The 25,384-nt window shown below is 45.8% G+C and overlaps 1 protein-coding gene across 3 annotated transcripts; it reads right to left on the reverse strand.

Moving 5' to 3' along the window:
* Positions 1-1,453: 1,453 nt before the first annotated feature.
* LOC309794685 (uncharacterized protein) lies at positions 1,454-20,467 on the reverse strand. Of its 3 annotated transcripts, XM_082606513.1 has the most exons (7): positions 20,355-20,444; positions 18,732-18,817; positions 16,016-16,104; positions 14,954-15,080; positions 11,879-11,974; positions 6,948-8,556; positions 1,454-3,299 (listed from the first exon to the last, which is right to left on the reverse strand). In XM_082606513.1, exons 3-7 carry the CDS (start codon positions 16,046-16,048, stop codon positions 3,245-3,247), a joined length of 1,920 nt encoding a protein of 639 aa, XP_082462639.1. In that variant the 5' UTR covers positions 16,049-16,104; positions 18,732-18,817; positions 20,355-20,444; the 3' UTR covers positions 1,454-3,244. The 3 variants fall into 3 exon arrangements, with proteins under 3 accessions (XP_082462639.1, XP_082462640.1, XP_082462641.1); XM_082606514.1 differs by lacking the exon at positions 18,732-18,817 and having other exon boundaries at positions 20,390-20,467; XM_082606515.1 differs by lacking the exons at positions 1,454-3,299; positions 18,732-18,817 and having other exon boundaries at positions 6,080-8,556.
* Between the last annotated feature and the right edge of the window lie 4,917 nt (positions 20,468-25,384).

Here is a 25,384-nt window from a genome sequence, read left to right on the forward strand (position 1 = left end):
CATAAAAGCAGATCTCCACTGAGTCAGAAAACTTCCGTGCTTGATAAATTTCAGCTGCTACAGAGGGACAGAAAGACCTGATAAACTCACCAGGAAAACACGGCGTCACAAGGGTTGGGCCATTCCATTCCTGAGAGATCATTTACACCCGTTACGACAAGGAGTGAGAGCCAAAAAGTGACACATGCTTCAGTCTTGTATTACTCATAAAACAATAATAACGATAAATTTCTTATTACAAAACATTTACTAATTACCTTCCTTAGAAAGTTAGCTTAGAAACTGAACTGGTTCAACACCACTTAATTCAGCCAATGAGTCCCTAAACCAAGAATGAAAGATCAGTGAACAGCCCTGGACGAATCTCCACTCTTCTCTGAGCCTCACTTTCGCCCGTGGACTCAAGAAGGATATTGGATAGGAGGATTCTCAGGACAGTCAGCGAGTTCCGCCTACTCCAGCTTCATTGGCTCAACCCCACCTGAGGTCCCGCCCCTTTTCCAGGGTCGCCCTCCCGTCCACGCCCATTCCAGCCAATTCCCGCTCTAGTCCTGCTCATAACCACGCCTCATAACCCCGCCCCTACAACCGCCTCGCCTCAAAGCCCGCCCCCCGTCCAGCCTCAGGCTCCTTGACGGCATGCCCCAGTCTCGCCCAGCTTCTCCTTCCTCTCTGTCCTCTAGATCAGCGGTCCCTAACCTTTTTGGCACCAGGGACCGGTTTCGTGGAAGACAAGTTTTCTACTGACCTGTGGCGGGCGGTGGGGTATGGTCCAGGCGGTAATGAGAGCAGTGGGGACCCCCAGATGAAGCTTTGCTCGCTCGCTGTTCACCTCCTGTTGTGCCGCCCGGTTCCTAACAGGCCATGGACTGGTGGGTACACCGGCCAGAAGGTTGGGGACCCCTGCTCTATATGGCCTAAGACTCCGAGACCGCTCCGAGCCTCTCTTCTGGCCAAAGACGGGGAGGACACAATGAGTGTCATGAACACTCGTATCCTTAAGTACCTGGCAATTGGGTCTTGGACTTCGAGTGGGTCCCCCACAGACAGTCCGCACGAAGGCGGCGCCGCGGAGCGCGCAGCCCCTGTGCCATGAATGCCTCTGCGCCTGCGCAGGCTCCCTAACTACATTTCCCAGGTCCCCGCGGGATTCCGGCTCCTCAGGGCGTCGGTCCTCTGAGGGCAAAGGCGGAGGAAACCCTGGAGTTCCGGGGCGGCCTTCGCTTTGGGTACAGCGGTGTCAAAGGCTTCTTCTATCTTCCGTAGGCGGAGTGGTGAAGGAGAAGGTGGTTACACAGTTTGTTTCCTCTCGACCAATCACAGGCTGCGTTCTGAAAGCTAACCACCGCGCGTCCGTTGTCAGGGCAACCGTCAATTCCGGAAGCCTGTCTCCATGGCAACTGTCTAAGCACTGACGCTAGGCGAGGGGCCCTCTATTTATTTTATAAAATAAATAAATAAATCTATTTATTTTTGGTTACATTGGGTCTTCGTTGCTGCGCAGGCTTTCTCTAGTTGCGGCGAGTGGAGGCTACTCTTCCTTGCCGTGCGCGGGCTTCTCTTTGCGGTGGCTTCTCTTGTTGCAGAGCTTGGGCTCTAGGCGCGTGGGCTGCAGTAGTTGTGGCACGCGGGCTCAGTAGTTGTGGCTCGCGGGCTCTAGAGCGCAGGCTCAGTAGTTGTTGCGCACGAGCTCCGCGGCATGTGGGATCTTCCCAGACCAGGGCTCGAACCCGTGTCCTCTGCATTTGCAGGCGGATTCTTAACCACTGCACCACCAAGGAAGTCCCAAGGGGTCCTCTTTAAAGGCGTTTCTAAGTAGTAGGGATGCTCAACAAAACAGCATGCTTTGCTCATAAAACTTAATGAAAAACGTGTTACAGCACAAAGAAGGGAGAAAAACTGGGTAGGGCGGGACTGAAAGAGTTGATGTGAGGAACGTTTCTCAGGGGAGGGGTCTTGAATAAGGCTTTGAGGGATGTGTAGGAGAGCGCCAGGAAGAGAAAAAGGAAAAATGCTATCTTTATTTATATATCTGGCCAAATTTTAAAGCTGTATGATATACTTACCTTGAGGAAGTGGGGAAACTAACATTCTCTTACTGTGCAAGTGGGGATGGGAATGGCTCAGCCTTGAAATAAATCAATCAGTCAGTGACTATTTTCCGAGAACCTACCACGTTCCAGGCACTGCTCTAGGCGCTGGAGATATAGTGGTGACAGACACAAAGACTCCTTCAGGGAGTCAGAGCAGGCAGTAAATAGGGGACCTATAATAGGAAATTATGGTAAGTACCGTGAAGTAAACAGGGAAGGGGCTGAGATACGAATGAAAAGGTGATCGGGCAATATAATTATTTGAGAAGATAATTGTGACATAAAACCATATAAATCTCAAGTGAATTGTAGGGAAATATTAATGTAGAGCAGGTGGAGCTTGCCTTACCTGTAGATTTCTTCTTCCTGGTGTTTGTGAGGTTGAGTTGCGGTTTTCTCTTACTTGCCACTGAAGGCATCCTGAAGTACTAGGATAAACAAGATGAATGCCTTGTTTTGGTCCTTTCGGCTACTTGAGCTAGTAACCTGTCTTTCTTGTTTGAACTCTTTTAAGTTTTCTGTTATTTGAAACCTAAAACATCTTTTGTAATATAGCTTATTATTCTCATTTAAAATATGAAGAAACTGGATCAGACAGCAAGGCAATGGCAAAGGCAAGATTCAAAATTAGGTTCTCTTAGACTAAGAATTCAATTATTCTACGTCAGTATGTTAGTACAGAAGGGGTGAATCTTCGAGAAAGGAGTGGACCAAGTGTGCTGAGAAATTTACATATATGGTGGAATATATTAGGATGAGTGATTTAAAGATGCTACACTGCTGGCTTTGAGGATGAAGGGGCCAAAATCCAAGGAATGCAGGTGGCCTCTAGGAACTGAAATTTTATACCATAAGCCATAAAAATGCAGAATGAATAAAAATTTACTTGTTAAAAAATCGTAACAGGGGTTTCCCTGGTGGTGCAGTGGTTGAGAGTCTGCCTGCCGATGCAGGGGACACGGGTTCGTGCCCCGGTCCGGGAAGATCCCACATGCCGTGGAGCGGCTGGGCCCGTGAGCCATGGCCGCTGAGCCTGCGCGTCTGGAGCCTGTGCTCCGCAACGGGAGAGGCCACAACGGTGATAGGCCCGCATATCGCAAAAAAAAAAAAAAATCGTAACAGTACTAGAATAAAATATAGGAGAACTTTCTTCATAATCCTGGGGGGGTGAGGCAGGTTTTTCTTAGTGTGAAGCTGGTCCAAGAACTATAAAAGAAAATACAGATAGAGTTGAATACCTAAAAAGTTTAAAATTCTGTAGAGCAAAATACACCATAAACAAAAGAAATAATAAACTGGCAGAAAGTATTAGTAATGTATATAGCAAAGAGTTAGTACATGTAATACATAGACTTGCTCCTATAAATCAATACAAAAAGGCAGCCCAATTAAAAATGGGCAAAATATACAAATAAGCAATTTAAAGAAGGCAAAACATCAATAAAGGCATAAGAAGATCATTACTCTCCCTGCCAATAGGACATTTTTACTTATTAGATAAGAAATGTTAAAAATAATAAAAGACTAATACCGAGTATTTGTGAAGGAAGTGGAGGAGAGAAATAGGCACTCATGTACACTTTCAGGAGCTTTGTAAATTGGGTCATCCTTTTTTGGAGGATTATTTAGCAATAACTATCAAAATTTTAAACATGGACATTCTATGAGCCCACAAGCTTACTTCTAGGAATTCATCTTATGGAGATAATTTGCACAAGTGTCAAATAATATATGTCCAATGATGGAAAAGAAAATAAAACAGCCCAAATGCCCATTAATAGAATTTGGTTAAATAAATTCAAGAAACTCTAGCATGAACTATTATGCAGCTGTTAAAAGTGGCAAATGATGATACATATATATATACATATATATATATACATATATACAGGTGTATATATTTTTGTACCATATGTACTATATATATATTTTGGATTGAGTGTCATGGGAAAATATTCATATTATATCAAGTGAAAAAAGTTACTTAAAATCACGTCTGTAATTATGCCATATAAATAATATTTTATGTACATATATATTTCATACCAACAGAAAGGGAGAAACAACAGAAAAAGTCTAGAATCTTTGAAAAGAGTCTAGAATCTTTGGAATGAAGATTTATAGAGAGCCATAGTGTTCTTCATTTTTGTGTTGTTTGAATTATTCACAATAAACGAGTATTTCATCAACCATGAAGGAAGTCACAGAAGAAGAAATACCTGAGCAAAGACTTTTAAACATGGTAACTACCAGTGATGATGTTGGTGAGATGCAGTCCCATCCACTGCCAATCAGATGCAGAAATTTCAGGAAGCCATTAGCTATGTGCACAGGGTCATTAAAATGTTCTTTGACCCCACAGACTCCCTGCCAGGATTCTACTTGGGAGCTGGTCGGGTGCTCAGCCTAAGACTTCAGTAGAAGGGATATTTATAAAAGTCAAAAACTGGAAGCAACCAAAGTATCCAACAGGGGACTGGCTACTACTAAACACAAACTATGCAAAGCCCCCAAACATCAGGTTGTTAAAGATTATTTAATGAAGTGGGTATTTAATGATATCGGTAAATCATATTTAATGATAGGGGCCTGTGATATAAAGTAAACACAGAAGTATGCTAAACTGTATATTCTCTGTCCCAGATTTATTAAAGCATTATAATACTGTGATTAAGTTTTTAAAATAGCAGAGGTATACCAAAATGTTAACAGTTATCTCTGGGTAGCACAGGCCTTTGTGTAAAATCTTCCGGATTTCTTGGATCTTGTAAATTTTTCATAAAAAGCATGTATTGGTTTTTATAATAGGATAATAAACATTATTTTAAGAAGGAAATGTTATATGTGAAATGTGTTCAATCCCAATAGAAGTTCAGTGCATAGCTCCTGGAGCTTGACTACTTGAACTTGAGTTCAGGCTCCATGACCTGATAGCTGTGGGGTTTTGTCTACATCATCAGCATGCCTCAGTGTCCTCATCTATGAAATGGGATAATACAGCCCTGAACATATGTGGTTGTTTGAAGAATGAAAGGAGTTCACACGTACCAAGGACTTAGCACAAAATTGGCACACAGTAAGTTACTGAAATCACTAGCCATTTTATATGTTTGACATGGGAAAACATTATATGATTGATGTTCAGTGCTGGTTATAATGTAACAGAACTGTAGTCCTCACTTCCCAGCTTGCTCCAGGTAGATTAGGTCCAGCCCCTTTAGAAAGCAATTTAACAATATGTTCCAGGAACCAAGAAAATGGTTAAAGTCTTGATTCTGTTATTCCCATCCTGGGAATTTGACTTAGAGAAATAATCCTCCCAAAAGGAGAGAGGAAGTTAGCATGGAAATGCTCATTATTACATGATTCATAATTGGGAAAATTGGTGAATAACCTGTGTCAATTGGGGGCTTAGAGCAAAGTCTAAATGGGGGCATGGATTTATAGATTATTCTACGCCCACCAATGAAACATCATTAGCCCTAATAATGATGAGGATGGCGTTTACTTGGTGACAAAGGACAATGTCATGGTATAATGAGGGCAAAACAGAGAGGCCAAAATTGTTTCTGATTACAATTAAATAAAGTAACACTTACTTAAAAATGATATTCAGAAGGAAAGATGAAAAAAATCAAAACCACCTGACTTCTGAGGGTGGCCAAGTTGTAGGTGAGTATATAGCTTTTTGTTTTATGATCCAAAATTTTCAACATTAAAAAATATGGATATGGAATACAGAGTGAAACGAAACCAGAAAGACATACACCCAAAAATGACTGGTGGATATCTCTGGCCTGTGGAATTATGGGGAATTGGTATTTTAGTTCATACTTCTCTACACTTTTCAAATTATCCTTTAAAATAAGCTTATCTTATTCTACTTAAAAATTTTTCCTGTTATAAAAGTGTACGTATTGTTTTTCTAATAGAAAATACTATGTTTTAAAAATATAAGGAAATAAAAACCTTCTTTTGGGCATGACTAAAATCAGAAAATGATGTCTAACAGGGCAATTACTTTGTAAAGCACAATTCCTGGAAGTGGAAAAGACAGAAACAATAGGACATAAAAAATGGCTGGAAATATGTGAAACATATTCCATGTTTAAGCCAACTGAAGATTTTTCAGTGAAATTTGTAGCTTAAAGTTTTAAAGGAAACTAAAATCGCCTGGCATTTATCTTTAGTTACATATATTTGTGACTTTTACTCTAACAGGTGAATATTGCCAGCTGTGTTTGTTTTTTCTTGAATTTCCAGGCTCCAATTTAACACATGATGAATAAATTTAAAAAGCTCAGAGAGACCTTATTAAAGATCCCAGATGAAGTTTCATCCTATGTAGACCACCCCATAGCTACCACCATCCAGGGACGTTGTAGGGTTGAGAAATGGGGGGGAAGCTTAGATTTTAGGGCGGAGCCCTTTAAATGATCAGAAGCTGTCTCTGCTGGTGATAAACAGTGCCATCCTCCTTCTAGGAGGCAAGAAAGGAAACAACTCTCTCAATATATAGTGTTACGGCTCCTCTCTGGGAAGAAGCTTCTACTGCTGATGAAGGCTGAATGGAACCCAGCAGCAGAATCACCAGTTTGTTTCATTCTCAGGCTCTCTAGTCAGCATGAGTTCTCTGATGATCACTAAGCTGCATGTTCCAAGCAAAGGCTTTCTCAAAATTACTGTGGATGTAGCCATCGTGCACAGTGTGAAGTCTCTGATGTTTGGCCAGGTGTGAACCCCAGCTGAAATCCTCTCTGCATTCTTTACATGCATAGCGCTTGCCACCCACATGAACTTTCTGGTGTCGAATGAGGTGTGAAATCTGGGCATAGGTTTTCCCACAGTTCTTACATTTTGTCGGGCCTCTCCCCGGTATGAATCCTCTGATGCTGAATGAGGTGGATACTTTGATTGAAGGCTTTCCCGCATTCGCTACAGCTGTAGGGTTTCTCGCCGGTGTGAATCCTCTGATGTTGAGTTAGGGATGAGTTGTGACTGAATGTTTTCCCACACTCCTTACACTTAAAGGGTTTCTCGCCCGTGTGGATCTTCTGATGCTCGGTGAGATGGGCACTCCGGCCGAAGGCTTTCCCACACTCACTGCACTCATAAGGTTTCTCTCCGGTGTGAGTCCTCTGGTGTTGGATGAGGTGGGAGATCTGGGTGTAGGCTTTCCCGCAAACTGTACACTCATAGGGCTTCTCCCCGGTGTGAATTCTCTGGTGGCGCACAAGCGAGGAGTTCTGGCTGAAGGTTTTCCCGCATTCCTTACACTTGTAGGGTTTCTCACCGGTGTGGATCGTCTGGTGTTGACTAAAGGAGGAGGTGTGACTGAAAGCCTTTCCACACTCATTACATATGTAGGGTTTCTCCCCCACGTGAACGCTCTGGTGCCTCATGAGGTGGGAGATCTGCGTGTAAGCCTTCCCACACTCGTGACACTCATAGGGCTTCTCACCAGTATGAACTCTCTGATGCTGAGTCAGGGACGAACTGTGGCTGAAGGCTTTGCCACACTTGGGGCACTCGTAAGGTTTCTCTCCCGTGTGGACTCGCTGGTGCTGGGTCAGTGACGAGCTGTGGCTGAAGGTTTTCCCACACTCGTTACACTTGTAGGGTTTCTCACCAGTGTGGATTGTCTGGTGCTGAGTCAGGGAGGAGGTGTGACAGAAAGCCTTGCCACACTCACTGCATTTGTAGGGCTTCTCCCCGGTGTGGATTTTCTGGTGGCGGGTGAGGTGGGACACCTGGGAGTAGACCTTCCCACACTGGTTGCATTTATAGGGTTTCTCCCCGGTATGGCATCGCTGGTGTTTGATGAGGGAGGAGCTCTGGGTGAAGGCTTTTCCACATTCCTTGCACTCGTAGGGTTTCTCTCCAGTGTGGATCCTCTGATGCTCAGTGAGCGATGAGCTCTGGGTAAAGGTCTTGCCGCATTCGTTGCAGGCATAGGGCTTCTCTCCTGTGTGGATGATGTGGTGCTGGATGAAATATGAGCTGTTGCTGAACGCTTTCCCACACTCGTTACACTTGTAAGGCTTATCTCCGGTGTGAATTCTCTGGTGTAGGACATAGTCCGAATGGTAGATGAAGGCTTTCCCACATTCCGTGCAGTTAAATGGTTTCCTTTGGTGTTTCAGGCTCTTTCTTGACCTGGTCCACTCCTGAGGATCCTCTCCCCCAGGCACTCTTTGCTTCCCAACGAAAGCTGAGGTCTGCCTGAAGTGTCTCAACTCGCCATGGGTGTTTTCCTCGGGAGTAGCAAACAACCTCCTCAAACGCCTCCCCTGCTTTCCCTGGTCTTCCAGTTGACGGATGCATGTCCAGGAGTCCCCCACCTTCGTGTCTCCAAGCACTGCCCTTAAAATGCCCTCCATCTTTCCCACTGGGGAAGCCACCTCTTCGGAAATACTCTTTTTTGGAAGTGTCTCCTGAGTAGTTTCAGAGCTTGTCTCCAAGTCTGAAAGAAATGGAAAATATGAACTTCATCTGTCCCAGGACAAAAGAAGCTGGTTATTTAGATCTGGCATTGTAATCTTTTTTTTTTTTTTTTTTTTTTTGGCTGTGTGGCTTGTGAGATCTTAGTTCCCCAACCAGGGATGGAACCCGTGTCCCCTGCAGTGGAAGCGCAGGGTCCTAACCACTGGACCACCAGGGAATTCCCTGACATTGTAATCTTAAAAAGAAAGATTTCAAAGTTTATATTGCTAGTTCTAAAGGCATGAGGTAGATAGATTCATGTTGTGACACGGAAGAATGGTCTCAGTATATTCTAAACATGCAAAAAAATGAGTTGCGGGCTTCCCTGGTGGCGCAGTGGTTGGGAGTACGCCTGCCAATGCAGGGGACGCAGGTTCGTGCCCCGGTCCGGAAGGATCCCACGTGCCGCCGAGTGGCTGGGCCCGTGAGCCATGGCCGCTGAGCCTGCGCGTCCAGAGCCTGTGCTCTGCAATGGGAGAGGCCACAACGGGAGAGGCCTGCGTACCAAAAAAAAAAAAAGAGTTGCAAAGCAGTTTATATGCACAGTGGTTTCTTAGCCATATCTGTAATACATTTTCACAAATCGATAAGAAAAAGAGAAACAATCTAATGAAATAGTGAAGCAGGAATGTGAATAGACATTTTGCAGAAGAAAAACAAGTGGCTGATAAATATGTGAAAAAGATGCTCAACATCAGTAATAAGTCTAAAAAGTCAAATTTCTCAGATGCCATTTGACACTTTTTACATTGGAAAATATTAAAAATATCCAATGTTGGCAAACGAGCATGGTAGAAGCATTCTCACACTATGTTGGTGGACATGTGCAGGGAAAGAGTTAACACAGAAGGTCCACTTTACTCAGTTTTTATCTCTGTAACCATGGCAATGACCCTTTGCTAAGCTCTGAGAATTGAATTCCTGGTATTTTACATAATTACTGGTTAATGATCTTTTTCTGTGTGCTCAACACCATGGGTCAAAACGTACTAGGCTGTCAGCATTGTTTACTGTATAATTTGCTGGGGTTTAAAAAAGAAAATCAATATTTTCTTGGCCACGTGGCATATGCGATCTTAGCTCCCCGAGCAGGGATTGAACCCACATCCCTTGCATTGGAAGCGCGGAGTCTTAACCAGTGCACTGCCCGAGAAGTCCCAGCATTGTTTACTGTAAATGGAAGATTCATGATGCCCATCTGGTGCCTGATTTGGGGTCTTCACCACGGCTGGTCATGTAGCAGGTATGTGCTAATGATATTGAGCATCTTTTCATATGCTTACTGATCATTTGTGTGTCTTTGAAGAAACGGCTATTGAGATCTTTGGCCCATTTTTAACTGGATTATTTGTCTTTTTATTACTGAGTTGTAAGAAGGATCAGTCCCTTATCAGACATATAATTTACAAAATTTTTCTTGCTTTCTGTGGGTTGCCTTTTCATTTTCTTTATAGTGTCTTTTGAAGCACAAAAGTTTTAAATTTTGATGATGTCCAATTTATTTTTTCTTTTCTTGCTTGTTCCTTTGATGTCACATCTAAGAAACCATTGCCTAATCCAATGACAACAGGATTATTTTCAAAATCCCGCAGAGCATTTAGTTGCTATGTCTCTGTTTGGGGTGATCCCACAACCATCCACTAGTTTGGTGATTTTTCTGGAAGGATTTACATGACCCAACAACAAGTTGTACGCACAGCTAAAATTTCTTACAGCAAAGTATGTAACAAATATGTGTGTAGGTGAAGGCTAGAGAGATCATGTGTGGGCTTCCATGTCAGCCTCTCTCTGCAAGGGTCACTTGGATGTGCTTTTCTCTACTGATGTGAACTTCGGAGACACATGGGAGAGGTCTTCACCCAGGGAAATCCACTTGAGTCTTAGAGTCCAGAGTTCTCTAATTCAGTCCCCAAAAGAAATTCAGTGAAGTGGGTACTATCAGTGTCCCCAATGTCCCCACTTGACAGATAAGCACCAAGAGCTTAAGTCACTTACCCACAGTCACACGGCCTGACAGTGGCAGAGCTGGGATCTGAACTCAGAGAGTCTGGCTCCAGAGCCCACACTCTTAACTGCCACATGAACAAGAGCACGAGTAGCAGCTCAAGCAAGGAGCTGTGAAAGCAACGAGAAGGGGCAGGTCACTCAGCCTGGAAGTCAGGGAAGGCCTCCTGGAAGAGGTGACCTGTAGCCTTGAGGGTCATGAAGGCGTCTGCCAGGCAGACAAAGCAGGGAAGGGTGTTCCAGGCAGAGGGAGCAGCATGTGCACAAGCCCAAAGGTGGGAACACACATTCAAGTTCAGGGAGGAACAGGCACTGCAGGGAGTGAGGTCAGGGCGTGGGGTACCAACACGGGTGGATGGTGATGGGAGATGAGGCCAGAGACAGAGCAGGCTGGATCACGCAGGGCCTTGGGTGCCGGGTGTGCGGCTAGGACTTTGTCTCAGGGGCACTGGGGAGACACATGAGGGCTATGAGCAGGGGAGGGACGGGATCTGGGGCTGTGTGTGAGATGAACCAGAAGACTGGAGGCTGGGAGGCCAGGGAGGAGGCTGGGGTGAGGGTCCAGGTGAGGGTCGCTGAGGGCTGAGCCAGGGCTGTTGGTGGGGGGGGGGGAATGGGCAAAGAGAGGGGGCAGGAGGGACAAGACTGGGGCCGGATGGGCTATGGTGAGTGAGGGGGCAGGAAGGGGTAAGTACTGGCCCCACAGCAAGATGGACAAGTGATGGAAAAAAGGATGCTTCAATTCCCTCCTCTGATGAGGTCACGGGCCAGTAGGGGCAGAAATCTGGCCTCTTCCTGTGCCCCAACACGTCAGGCCAGATCCCACTTCTGGGTCTCTTACACAAGTGATTTCCAATAAATAATCATAACGATAACCATTGTAGCCTCTTCTTTTTTTTTTGGCCATGTTGCGTGGCTTGTGGGATCTTAGTTACCCGACCAGGGATTGAACCTGGGCCCACAGCAGTGAAAGCCCAGAGTCTGCCAGGGAACTCCCCATTGTAGCCTATTCTGAGCAGGGGGTTCTGGGTGCCCTCTGTATGTATTAACTCACTTATTCTTCCCAACCCCAGGTGCTATTACTGACCCCATTTTGCAGATGAGGAAATTGAGGCACAGAGGAGCTAAATGACTTGCCTGAAGGTCACACAGCCAGGAAGCAGTGGAGCTGGGATTTGAACCCAGCACCCACAGTGATGGCCTGTATGGTACACTCCCTCACTCTCGAACGACCGTCACTGATCATGACAGATGGAGGGTAGGAAGACAGCTCGCATCTGCTGGACATCCTCACCCACCTGAACAGGTAACTCGCCGGGCTTCTCTCCTCTCCATCCTGGGCTCTTCCCCTCGCTCCAAACGGGAGATCACATCGGGTTTGGACCCAGGAAGCCCTGCCCCAGAAAAAAATGTGAGACTTGGCCATGGGTGCCACAGTCACAGGGAGGCCTCAGGGCTGGGCCCCAAGCCCTGGGTCTGCAGGGGAGATGCATACATTGGACACCTAATGATTAGAAGATCTGCAAGACTCGTTTATTGAGTGCCTACTACATTCCAGAGAGAACCTGAGCCCTGACATCACTGTTGAAGGCTCCAGCTCTCTGTTCAAGTTGAGTGAAAAATACACAAAGCATTTCAAAGACTTGATATGGAGAAAAAAGGAAACAATCTCATTAATAATTCAGATTGATTATGATGTCAACATGTGCCTAAATGATCATATTTTGGCTAGGCTGGGTGCAACAGAACAGATTATTAAAATTCATCTCATCTGTTTCTTTTGACTTTTTCAGGCCTGCTGTCTTTGAGATCATTAATTCCTCTCTTCCTGCAGTGGGGGAATATTATGCCCCCAGGAACCTCAGCATGCGGCCTGATTTGGAAAGAGGGGCTTTGCAGATGTAAATGGTTAAGATGGGGTCCTACTGGATTCGGGTAGGCCCTAAATCCAATGACTGGTGTCCTTATAAGAAGAGGAGAGACACACAGACACATTTGGAGGGCAAAAGGCCAGGTGAAGATGGAGGCAAAGATTGGGGTGATGCAGGTACAGGGCAAAGAACGCCAAGAATGCCACGAGTCTTCAGACGCTGGAGAAAGCCAGGAAGGACTCTCCCCAGGAGTCTTCAGAAGGAGCCCGGCCCTGCCTGCACCTTGGTTTTGCGCTCCTGGCCTCCTGAACTGTGAGAGAATACATTTCTGCTGTTGTGAGTCCCCAGGTTTGTGATAATTTGGTACAGCTGCCCTAGGAAACAAACATAGTCCCTAATGATCATTCCTGTGAGCAAACATGCTGAAAAATCACTCCCACCTTAAATGGAGAAGCGGGAGGAGGAAGAGAATGGAAGGGGATAACACTGAGGAGGTGGGCAGGGGCCAGGTCACATAAGGGTATGAAGGAGTGGGTACAGGCCACGCCCAGGACTGGCCTGGTGACTGGATGGGCGGAAACTGTCCCTGAGATGCGGGAACAGGAGGAGGAGTGGGTCCAGGGGGATATGGGGAGCTCAGTGGGGACAGGGAGCATGGGATCTCCCCAGGGAGGTATTCTGCAGGCCACCAGCTGCACAGATTGAAGCTCAGGGTGCAGACTGAGGGGACCTCACCTGTATGTGCAGAAAAGGGTTTAACACAGCAGGCTGACTGCTCTCCTTGGCAAGGCCTGCTTGCAAGGTTGCCCTTGCTGGCATCTGGGAGCCTGGGTTTCAGGAGGGTTCCAGAACTCTCTAACTGGTAAGAGGCGCTCCCTGTGCCTGAACTGTTTGTTCAAAACAATGTGGTTTCTCTCCTGGGCATATATCCAGAGAAAACGCTAACTCAAAAAGATACACGCATACCCTACTATGTATAAACTAGATAACTAACGAGAACCTATTGTTTAGCACAGGGAACTCTACCCAGTGCTCTGTGGTGACCTAAATGGGAAGGAAATCTAAAAAAGAGTAGATGTATATATACGTATAACTGATTCACTTTGCTGTACAGCAGAAACGAACACAACATTGTAAAGCAGTTATACTCCAATAAAAATAATAAAAAAAAAAGATGCACCCGTATGTGCATAGCAGCACTATTCACAATAGCCAAGACGTGGAAGCAACCTAAGTGTCCATCAATAGATGAATGGATAAAGAAGATGTGGTACATATATACAGTGGAATATTACTCGGCCATAAAAAAGAATGAAATAATGCCGTCTGCAGCAACATGGATGGACCTAGAGGTTTTTTTTTTTTTTTTTTTTTTTTTTGCGGTGCACGGGCCTCTCACTGTTGGGGCCTCTCCCGTTGTGGAGCACAGGCTCCGGACGTGCAGGCTCAGCAGCCATGGCTCACGGGCCCAGCCGCTCCACGGCATGTGGGATCTTCCCAGACCGGGGCACGAACCCGTGTCCTCTGCATCGGCAGGCGGACTCTCAACCACTGCGCCACCAGGGAAGCCCCTAGAGTTTTTCATACTAAGCGAAGTAAGCCAGAAAGAGAAAGACAAATACCGTATGATATCACTTATATGTGGAATCTAAAATATGACACAAATCAACATATCTACGAAACAGAAACAGACTCACAGACATTGAGAACAGACTTGTGGTTGCCAAGGGGGAGGGGTGGGGGAGGGATGGATTGGGAGCTTGGGATTAGCAGAGGCGAACTATTACATATAGGATGGTTAAACAAGGTCCTACTGTATAGCACAGGGAAATATATTTAATAATATATTTATATCCTGTGATAAATCATAATGGAAAAGAACATGAAAAAGGATATATATGTATGTATACCTGAGTTACTTTGCTGTACAGAAGAAATTAACACCACATTGTAAATCAACTATACTTCACTAAAATTTAAAAAAAAAAGAAAAGAAGGGCTTCCCTGGTGGCGCAGTGGTTGAGAGTCTGCCTGCTGATGCAGGGGACACGGGTTCGTGCCCTGGTCCGGGAAGATCCCACATGCCGCGGAGCGGCTGGGCCCCTGAGCCATGGCCGCTGAGCCTGCGTGTCCGGAGCTTGTGCTCCACAACGGGAGAGGCCACAACAGTGAGAGGCCCGCGTACCGCAAAAAAAAACCGAAACAAAGAAAAAACCGAAACAAAAAAAAAAATTTTTTTTTTTAAAAAGGAGAGGGCAGGGGCACAGGCTGAAGATTTTGTGGGACAGGCAGAGGACTTGGGGCCCTCGGGGATGCTGGGACTCTGGGAGAAGCCAGCAGAGAGACAGAGAGATGGACAGGGGTGGCCCAGGAGGGTCCGGTGAGAGGAGCAGACAGGACCCCCGTGAATGCCCACAGTTAAGCAGTGGGTGGGCATGGAGGAGATGAGGGCTGAAGGGGGCATCCTGCCTCTTCCTGGGAGGGCAGGGGGCAGGGCCTCACCCAGCGAGAGAAGGTTCTGGTAGTTCTCCAGCATCACATCCCGATACAGCTCCTTCTGGCCAGGCCCCAGCTGGCCCCACTCCTCCAGGGTGAAGTCCACAGCCACATCTTTGAAGGTCACCGATTCCTGCAAGGGCCAATTTTATATCATGGACAGGCACGTCTTTCCAGAACTCTGGGGTGGGACAGGTCATGGGTCAAGAGGCTACCACTTGTTCCCTGCACTGGAACGTTCTGACTTGGCAGATTTGGGATGACTGAATGAAACCGGCTCATGGGAATGTAAAATGTCTAGGTAGGGCAGCCGTTAGCCCACAGGCACCTTGGTAGAAAGTAGAACAAGGCCCCCCCGCATTCACATGACTCTTTACTGCCATCTGTTGGAAAATTGTTATAATACACCAATTATTTCTAGCATGTGACAGTTGACTGCCATCTGCGTGTAAACTGCTATAATCAATATACCGATGTAGGAGGTGGAAGATGCAAATCATGCCACTGAGATGAGGCACCCTTGTGCAGTACGTAACCTACACACCTGTACATGACAGCCCTGAGAAACACTTTTAAAAAACTACCGGACTTCCCTGGTGGTCCAGTGGTTAAGACTCCGCTTTTCGAGTGCAGGGGGGCACAGGTTCAATCCCTAGTTGGGGAAGTTCTGCATGCTGTGCGGCCAAAAAAAACCCAACAACTACCAGTCATTGTATGTCGGAGCTACTCCTAAGTCGCACTCCATCCCACACTCCAACTCTGATCCCAACCCCCACTCCTGATTCCAAGAATAAGGCTCAGGATGAAGCAAAACCATCCACTGCCCACTTCACCTGGTAACCAAACGGCTGCTGAGCGTTAGATGATTGATTTTTAGACCGTGTCATAATGTCCCATCTCAGAGAATCCTGCCCCCAGACCCCGCACCTCCCAGTCCCAGAGAAACTCCCATCACCACATCTCTCCCAGTATTGGGAAGGGCAGAAGATCTTGAGGGCACAGGCGGAGATGGGGAAAGCCGTCTGGGGTCCACAAAGTCATCTCGGGGAAGAGGGAGCCCAGACTCACCTGGCCCTTGCCCGTCAGGGTCCTGATGGCCATTGCTGGGTCCCAGGCATGCACCTCCAGAAGAAAGGACCAGGCCTAAGTCTGCAAAGCTACAGGAGGAAGATGGAGCAGAGAGGGGGTCAGTTCTGGCCTAGACAGACAGACACTTTGCCAAAGATGCCTCATGACAGAGGGGCCCCTGGTCTCCTGAGAGCCAAAGCAAAGGCTCAGGGCAGGGTGCCTGAGGCCCCCGTTCTTTTTTTTTTATATATATAAATTTATTTTATTTTATTTATTTTTGGCTGCATTGGGTCTTTGTTGCTGTGCGCGGGCTTTTCTCTAGTTGGGGCGAGCGGGGGCTACTCTTTGTTGCGGTGAGCGGGCTTCTCATTGCGGTGGCTTCTCTTGTTGTGGAGCACGGGCTCTAGGTGCGTGGGCTTCGGTAGTTGAGGCAAGCGGGCTCAGTAGTTGTGGCTCACCGGCTCTAGAGCACAGGCTCAGTAGTTGTGGCGCTGGGGCTTAGCTGCTCCGCAGCATGTGGGATCTTCCCGGACCAGGGCTCGAACCCGTGGCCCCTGCATTAGCGGCGGATTCTTAACCACTGCGCCACTAGGGAAGGCCTGGGATGAACTTTTGATGTGATTAAGTTAAGCATCTTTTTTTCCTTTTTGGGGGGTTGGTGAGTTCCTGAATGCAGCCAGCCTCTCCTGACTCAGAGGAGAGCGGGCTGTGTGCAGACCACACCCACTTGTAACATTTGTAACAGAACCAGGCTGTGAGCTCAGAGCCCCAGCAAGTTCTTAGAAAAACCAAGTTAAATATGTGACCTTTCCACAGGCTGCCTGGAGGGATTGATGTCTGTGGGCTCTGGAAAGCCCCATACACTGTAAGGTAGATAAAAAACACTAGGTTTGAGTCTTTGGGCAGGACTGTAACCCCAGCCTGGAACACTGCCTCTCAAGTTAAGCATCTTGAGATGGGAAGATGATCCTGGATTATCTGGGTGGACTCTAAATGCAATGACAAGTGTCCTGATAAGAGGGAGGCAGAGGGAGATCTGACACGGAGGAGAAGCCCATGTGACAGAAGTAAAGAGGAGCAGTCAGAGAGACAAGGCACTATGCCTCTGGCTTTGAAGCTGAAGGAAGGGGCCACGAGCCAAGGGATGCAGGCAGCCTCTAGAAGCTGCTAAAGGCCAGGAAACGGATTCTCCCCTAGAGCCTCTGAAGGAAGCATGGCTCTATTGACACCCTGATTGCTGCCCAGTGAAAACCAGTTCAGACTTCTGGCCTCCAGAACTGTAAGAGAATACTACATCTGTATTGTTTGAAGCCACTAAGTTTCTGGTAATTTGTTAGAGCGGAAATGGGAAACTAACACGGTCCAGAAATAAAGACTCAGAGCCTCACGTGCTTCTAGGCAAACAGCTGCACGTCCACCCAGCTACACAGGAATGCACCCACCTGAGGGATGAAACCAGTGGGTAAAATTTTGATGAGGAACAGAGGCTTAACCACCTCCTCATGAGTCACTTACTACGGTAGTGCCCCCTTATCCGTGGCTTCGCTTTCCATGGTTTCAGTTACCTGAGGTCAACTGTGGTCCAAAAACACTGAATGGAAAGTTCCAGAAAGAAACAATTCACAAGTTTTAAATCACACACCATTCTGAGTATTGTGATAAAATCTTGCGCCGTCCCGCTCTAGCCCACCTGGGGCATGAATCATCCCCTTGTCCAGCGTACCTGCCCAATAGTCACTTAGTAGTTGTCTCGATGGACTGTCGCGGTATCACAGTGCTTGTGTTTAAGTAACCCTTATTTTACTTAGTGATGGCCCCAAAGTGCAAGAGTAGTGATGCTGGTAATTCGAATATGCCAAAGAGAAGCTGTAAAGTGCTTCCTTTAAGTGAAAAGGTAAAAGATCTCAATAAAGAAAGAAAAAAATATCAGACTTCCCTGGTGGCGCAGTGGTCAAGAATCTGTCTGCCGGTACTTCCCTGGTGGCACAGTGGTTAAGAATCTGCCTGCCAATGCAGAGGACACGGGTTCGAGCCCTGGTTCCAGGAAGATCCCACATGCCACGGAGCAACTAAGCCCACGCGCCACAACTACTGAGCCTGTGCTCTAGAGCCCATGCTCCATAACAAGAGAAGCCACCGCAATGAGAAGCCAGCGCACCGCAATGAAGAGTAGCCTCCGCTCGCCGCAACTAGAGAAAGCCTGCGCACAGCAACGAAGACCCAACACAGCCAAAAATAAATAAAATTTAAAAAACAAAAGAAAAAAAATCATATGCTGAGGTTGCTAAGATCTACGGTAAGAATGAATCTTCTATCTGTGAAATTGTGACGAAAGAAAAAGAAATTCAGGACTTTGCTGGCAGTCCAGTGGTTAGGACTCAGCACTTTCACTCCCATGGCCCCGGATCCAATCCCAGGTCGGGGAAGATCCCACAAGCCGCGTGGCCAAAAAAACAAAAAAACCCCAACAAACTGCAAAAGTTACAGCCACAGCTCATAAGCATAAGTGCTTTACAGAAGAGGCATTAAATTTGTACAATGAGATCTTTTGAGAGAGCCCACATTCACAAAACGTTTATTACTGTATATTCTTAAAATTGTTCTATTTTATTATTAGTTATTATTGTTAATCTCTTACTGTGCCTAATTTGTAAATGAAATTTTATCATAGGTATGAATGTTTAGAAAAAAACACTGAAAATTAATAAAGGCGAACCTCATTTAAAGTGGAGTTGGGGACTTCCCTGGAGGTCCAGTGGTTAAGACTCCATGCTTCCAATGCAGGGGGCGCGGGTTCGATCCCTGTTCAGGGAAGTAAGATCCCATATGCCGCGTGGCGCAGCCAAAAATTAAATTAAATTAGAGTAGATCAGATTATTTAAAAAGTGGAGTTGGGAGGCCAGGACGGGGAGTTCTCAAGTAGCACCACTCCACATCCATCACAGGCCCTAATGGAAGAAGCTTCAGCAGGAAAGAACCAGAAAAGATGTACATTGCATCCCCTACAAGAAATCAACTACCGCAGCAACTAGGCCAATGAGAAACCATCACCACTCTGAATTCTCACTTTTCTCCAATGGACTTTCATTCAAAAGAACTCCTCTCTATTTCCTGTTTTTCTCTTTTTCTCTGTAAGACAAAGTTCCTCTCTTGTTTGTTGGACTTCCTATAGCTTTTGCTATAGCCTGCTTGTCCCGAATTGCAATTCTTTGCTGTTCCTGAATAAGCCCATTTTGCTGGTAAAATAACCCGCTGCTTTATTCTTTAGGTTAACACAGTATATAGAGGGTTCAGTACAATCCAAGATTTCAGCCATCCACTGGGGGTCTTGGAATATACCCTCCGAGGATAATGGGATCTACTGTAATTACAAAACGAAGAGGATAACTTTCTAAAGGGGAGAAACTTGGCAGATGCCACCTTAGCCAAGTGATCGAGGCCAATGTGACCAGTGACGGGCAAGCGGACATCACAGGCTCCTGCTCTGTTAAGGACACAGCATCACTCCTAAGGTATTCCCGCCAAAAGCATGTAGCCTAAATCTAGTCACAAGGGAACAACCAACACATCCAAACTGAGGGACATTCTAGAAGTACATGGTCTGCAATCTTCAGAATTGCTAAGATCATGAAGGTCAAAGAAAGACTGAACAACTGTTCCAGGTTAACGGAGACTAAAGCGACGACAACGAACGCAGAGCATGACACGGGATTTTCTTTTGCCATTAAGGACATTATTGGGACAATTAGCAAAATCTGAAAAAGCCCGGCAGATGAGCTAATCAATAGTATTGTATGGATGTTCATTTCCTGATGTGAGCATAGTGCAATGGTTTTGGAAGAAAATGACTGTTTTTAGAAAAAACACAGAGGCTTATGGAGGCTGGGGGCACGCAGAGGCCCAGAGAGAAGGGGACAGACACAGAGAAAGAGAAGCAGAGACCCAGGGAGAGAGAGAGAGAGGCAGAATGGGGGTTGGGGTGGTGGTGGGAGATTAGAGAGGGGAGATGAGACCCAGAGAGAGGGGCTAGGGCTTTCGGGTCAGACATCCCTGGTTTCACACCATGTCGACAACTCATTGGCATTATGATCTGGAAGAAGGCATGGAATCTCCCTTGCCTGTTCTTCACCTGCTAAGTGAGGAAAAGGTACATTCTCCCTCCTGGGAAATGGCCGCAGATCCGCACTCGGCTAGACTCCTGGAAAACAGCGGGCGCCCAATTCCTGTGCGCTGACTCGATGGCAGTGGGGCTCTGGGGCAGCTCACAGCGCCCTTCCCCTCCCACCCAGGCAGACTCGGCCCACCTCCTGCGCACCTGCCTCGGTCAGCCCACACCTACCGGCAGCCTTTCGGGTCCGCCAGGTCGAAACTCACCTGTGAGCCTCCGCCGGTTGTGCGCGGCAGCCAGGCCTTACCGCCCTCCTTCGGGCCCCGGAAAGCGCCTGCGCGGTCGCTGTCTCGGAACCTCAAGTCCTGGTTCTTTAAACTGCGCTCCGCAGCTGGACTGCATTTCCCAGAAACCACTGCGGCTCACGCTCCTCTAGGCCTAAGGTCTCTGTGGGCAGGGGAATGCTGGGAAATGGAGTCCACCAGTAGAACGTGGGGCGGGAGAAAGAATGCTGTAAACAGCTACTTTGCAGCTGGCCGAAACATGGTATTTGGCAACTGTATGGTTGTACTGGCACCGTGAATATTTCCATTATAGCCAGAGTTTTTCACTGCCCTCCACAGGAGGCGACGTCATAGTCCAGTTAACCCATCTAACTCAAATTTCTCCTACCAAAGCAAAAGTTTTCAAGACACCACCTAAACTGATGGTGAATGAACCGAGCCTCTGTTACTTAATTATTAAATTTCCCTGGGCAACCGCCTTCCTGTTTGGCCCAGTTTCATCCATCACCTCTTAAAGGGCAGCGTGGTAAAGGAAACAGACCCCTAGAGTGGGAGCTGGAGATGGCCAGGATTGCAAGGATGCATTGGGTTATTATAAATTCGTCTGTTAATATATCAAAATAATAAAATCCTGTTGCCGAAACTCAGACTCTGTTCACCGGTGCTGAATAGAAACGCGGAGTCAGAGTTTTGGGTGAAGTAGAAAAGAGTAGCTTTTATTGTTTTGCCAGGCAAAGGGGCCACACGGGGCTAATGCCCTCAAGACTGTGTGACCCACCCTGGAGGGGGTAGTGAGGAGTTTTATAGTGTTCAAGGAGCAGGGAGTGATCAGCTTGTGGACAATTCTCGGATTGCTTGGCATCAAGGTGAAGTTTCAAGCATCATCAGTCTTCTGGTTTCAACCAGTCTAGGGTCTATGTTCTTCTTTTTTTTTAATAAATTTATTTTTGGCTGCGTTGGGTCTTTATTGCTGTTGAGTGGGCTTTCTCTAGGTGCGGTGAGCAGGGGCTACTCTTCCTTGCCGTGTAAGGGCTACTCATTGTGGTGGCTTCTCTTGTTTCCAAGCACTGGCTCTAGGCATGTGGGCTTCAGTAGTTGCAGCAAGCGGGGCTCAGTAGTTGTGGCTCACAGGCCCTAGAGCGCAGACTCAGTAGTTCTGGTGCATGGGCTTAGTTGCTCCGTAGCATGTGGGATCTTCCCGGAGCAGGGATCAAATCCATGTTCCTTGCATTGGCAAGTGGATTCTTACCCACTGCGTCACCAGGGAAGTCTACTTCTACCTTTATTTTTTTTTAACATCTTTATTGGAGTATAATTACTTTATAATGCTGTGTTAGTTTCTGCTGTATAACAAAGTGAACCAGCTATATGGATACGTATATTCCCATATCCCCTCCCTCTTGCGTCTCCCTCCCACCCTCCTTATGCCACCCCTCTAGGTGGTCGCAAAGCACGGAGCTGATCTCCCTGTGCTATGCAGCTGCTTCCCATTAGCTATCTCTTTTACATTTGGTAGTGTATATATGTCAGTGTTACTCTCTCACTTCATCCTAGCTTACCCTTCCCCCTCCTCGTGTCCTCAAGTCCATTCTCTATGTCTGTGTCTTTATTCCTATCCTGCCTCTAGGTTCATCAGAACCTTTTTTTTTTTTTTAGATTCCATATATATGTGTGGCATACGGTATTTGTTTTTCTCTTTCTGATTTACTTCACTCTGTATGACAGACTCTAGGTCCATCCACCTCACTACAAATAACTGTTTCATTTCTTTTTATGGCTGAATAATATTCCATTGTATATATGTGCCACATCTTCTTTATCCATTCATCTGTCAATGGACACTTAGGTTGCTTCCATGTCCTGGCTATTGTAAATAGAGCTGCAATGAACATTGTGGTACATGACTCTTTTTGAATTATGGTTTTCTCAGGGTATATGCCCAGTAGTGGAATTGCTGGGTCATATGGTAGTTCTATTTGTAGTTTTTTAAGGAACCTCCATAATGTTCTCCATAGTGGCTGTATCAATTTACATTCCCACCAACAGGGCAAGAGGGTTCCCTTTTCTCCACACCCTCTCCAGCATTTATTGTTTGTAGATTTTTTGATGATGGCCATTCTGACCAGTGTGAGGTGGTATCTCATTGTAGTTTTGATTTGCATTTCTCTAATGATTAGTGATGTTGAGCAGCTTTTCATATGCTTCTTGGCCATCTGTATGTCTTCTTTGGAGAAATGTCTGTTTAGGTCTTCTGCCCATTTTTGGATGATCTGTCCATTGGTGAAAGTGGAGTGTTAAAGTCCCCTACTATTACTGTGTTACTGTCGATTTCCTCTTTTATGGCTGTTAGCATTTGCCTTATGAATTGAGGTGCTCCTATGTTGGTGCATAAATATTTACAATTGCTACATCTTCTTCTTGGATTGATCCCTTGATCATTATGTAGTGTCCTTGTCTCTTGTAATAGTCTTTATTTTAAAGTCTATTTTGTCTGATATGAGACTTGCTACTCCAGCTTTCTTTTGAGTTCCATTTGCATGGAATGTTTTTTTCTATCACCTCACTTTCAGTCTGTATGTGTCCCTAGGTCTGAAGTATGTCTCTTGTAGACAGCATATGTACAGGTCTTGTTTTTGTATCCATTCAGCCAGTCTATGTCTTTTGGTTGGAGCATTTAATCCATTTACATTTAAGGTAATTATCAATATGTATGTTCCTATTACCATTTTCTTAATTGTTTTGGGTTTGTTTTTGTAGGTCTTTTCCTTCTCTTGTGTTTCCTGCCTAGAGAAGTTCCTTTAGCATTTGTTGTAAAGCTGGTTTGGTGGTGCTGAATTCTCTTAACTTTTGCTTATCTGTAAAGGTTTTAATTTCTCCATCGAATATGAATGAGATCCTTGCTAGGTAATCTTGGTTGTAGCTTTTTCCCTTTCATCACTTTAAATAGGTCCTGCCACTCCCTTCTGGCTTGCAGACTTTCTGCTGAAAAATCAGCTGTTAACCTTATGGGGTTAACATATAACCTTGTATGTTATTTGTTGCTTTTCCCTTGCTGCTTTTAGTATTTTTTCTTTGTATTTAATTTTTGATAGTTTGATTAATATGTGCCTTGGTGTGTTTCTCTTTGGGTTTATTGTATATGGTACTCTCTGTGCTTCCTGGATTTGATTAACTATTTCCTTTCCCATGTTAGGGAAGTTTTCGACTATAATCTCTTCAAATATATTCTCAGACCCTTTCTTTTTCTCTTCTTCTTCTGGACCCCTGTAATTCGAATGTTGGTGTGTTTAATGTTGTCCCAGAGGTCTCTGAGACTGTCCTCAATACTTTTCATTCTTTTTTCTTTATTCTGCTCCCTGGCAGTTATTTCCACCATTTTATCTTCCAGCTCACTTATCCGTTCTTCTGCCTCAGTTATTCTGCTATTCATTCCTTCTAGAGTATTTTTAATTTCAGTAATCATGCTGTTCATCATTGTTTGTTTGCTCTTTAGTTCTTCTAGATCCTTGTTGAATATTTCTTGTATTTTCTCCATTCTGTTTCTGAGACTTTGGATCATCTTTACTATCATTACTCTGAATTCCTTTTCAGGTAGGTTGCCTATTTCATCTTCATTTATTTGGTCTTGTAGGTTTTTACCTTGCTCCTTTGTCTGTAACATATTTTTTTGTCATTTCACTTTTTTTTTTTTTTTTGATGGATGATGCTGTATTCCTGTCTTAATGGTTGTTTGGCCTGAGACGTCCAGCACTGGAGTTTGCAGGCAGTTGGATAGAGCCGGGTCTTGGTGCTGAGATGAGGACCTCTGGGAGGCCTCACTCTGATTAATATTCCCTGGGGTTTGAGATTCTCTGTTAGTCCAGTGGTTTGGACTCAGAGCTCCCACCACAGGAGCTTGGCCCAACCTCCAGCCTGGGAACCAAGAACTTGCAATCCTGTAAGCTTCGTGGCACAGTTAAAACAAAAAAAGAAAAGAAAAAAGAAAGAAAGAAAAAAGGAGCAATACAATATCAAAGAATAAAAAACAAAATAAAATTAGAAAGATAAAAAATATATTAGGAAAAATAAAACTATAAATGAAACAACCAGTCGCTGGAGGTTCCTCCCATCCCCTTAGGTGTCTGTGGTCCCCAACCAGTGCCTGGTAGATGTCCTAGTTGTGAGGAGACACGAATTCCGTGTCCTCCTAGTATGCCATCTTCACTCCGCCCTTCTAAAATTCTATGCTTTTTTTTTTTTTTTTTTTTTTTTTTTTGCAGTACGCAGGCCTCTCACTGTTGTGGCCTCTCCCGTTGCAGAGCACAGGCTCCGGACGTGCAGGCTCAGTGGCCGTGGCTCACGGGCCCAGCCGCCCCATGGCATGTGGGATCTTCCCAGACCAGGGCATGAACCCGTGTCCCCTGCATCGGCAGGCGGACTCTCAACCACCGCGCCACCAGGGAAGCCCCTCTATGTCTTTTAATTGAAACTTTTTCAAGTATTTTCAAGAGTATAAAGTTTTATAAGATTGTCTTTTTAAAGTTTTCAAATATAAGTCTTCACATAGGGTTAAAAACTTGCTGTTAAGGAGAAACATAAAGCATTACCAGGAGAAGGTGTCTTCAAGGCTGTGCTTCCAGGCTTAAGGATGTTGGTAGGGGCCTTAAGCCCACTTTGTTTTAGCATACTCATTGTCCTTAGTATGTCAGAGATGTTTTTCCTTTGCCTGTTGCCACTATATTTCCCCAGTCATTGATAGAACTGTGGGTGTTTCTACAGTGAAGTCAGTCTCTGGGTTAGATCGCTCACTGCCACCTCTGTCGCTGCCAGTCACCACCACCTGCCCCACTGCAGCAGCAGCCGCCACGCGGCCCCCGCCTCCCACCTCCTGGCTCGTCAGCGACTTCTACTTTTTAATTAGGGTATTTGGAATCTACAGATGAGTAAGACGTGGTCCCAACCCTTGAGCACCACCCAGTCAGGTGTCCAGAGTGGGAC

This window comes from Mesoplodon mirus (genome assembly GCF_964341445.2).
Source record: "Mesoplodon mirus genome assembly, chromosome: 19".
Classification (NCBI taxonomy): domain Eukaryota; kingdom Metazoa; phylum Chordata; class Mammalia; order Artiodactyla; family Ziphiidae; genus Mesoplodon; species Mesoplodon mirus.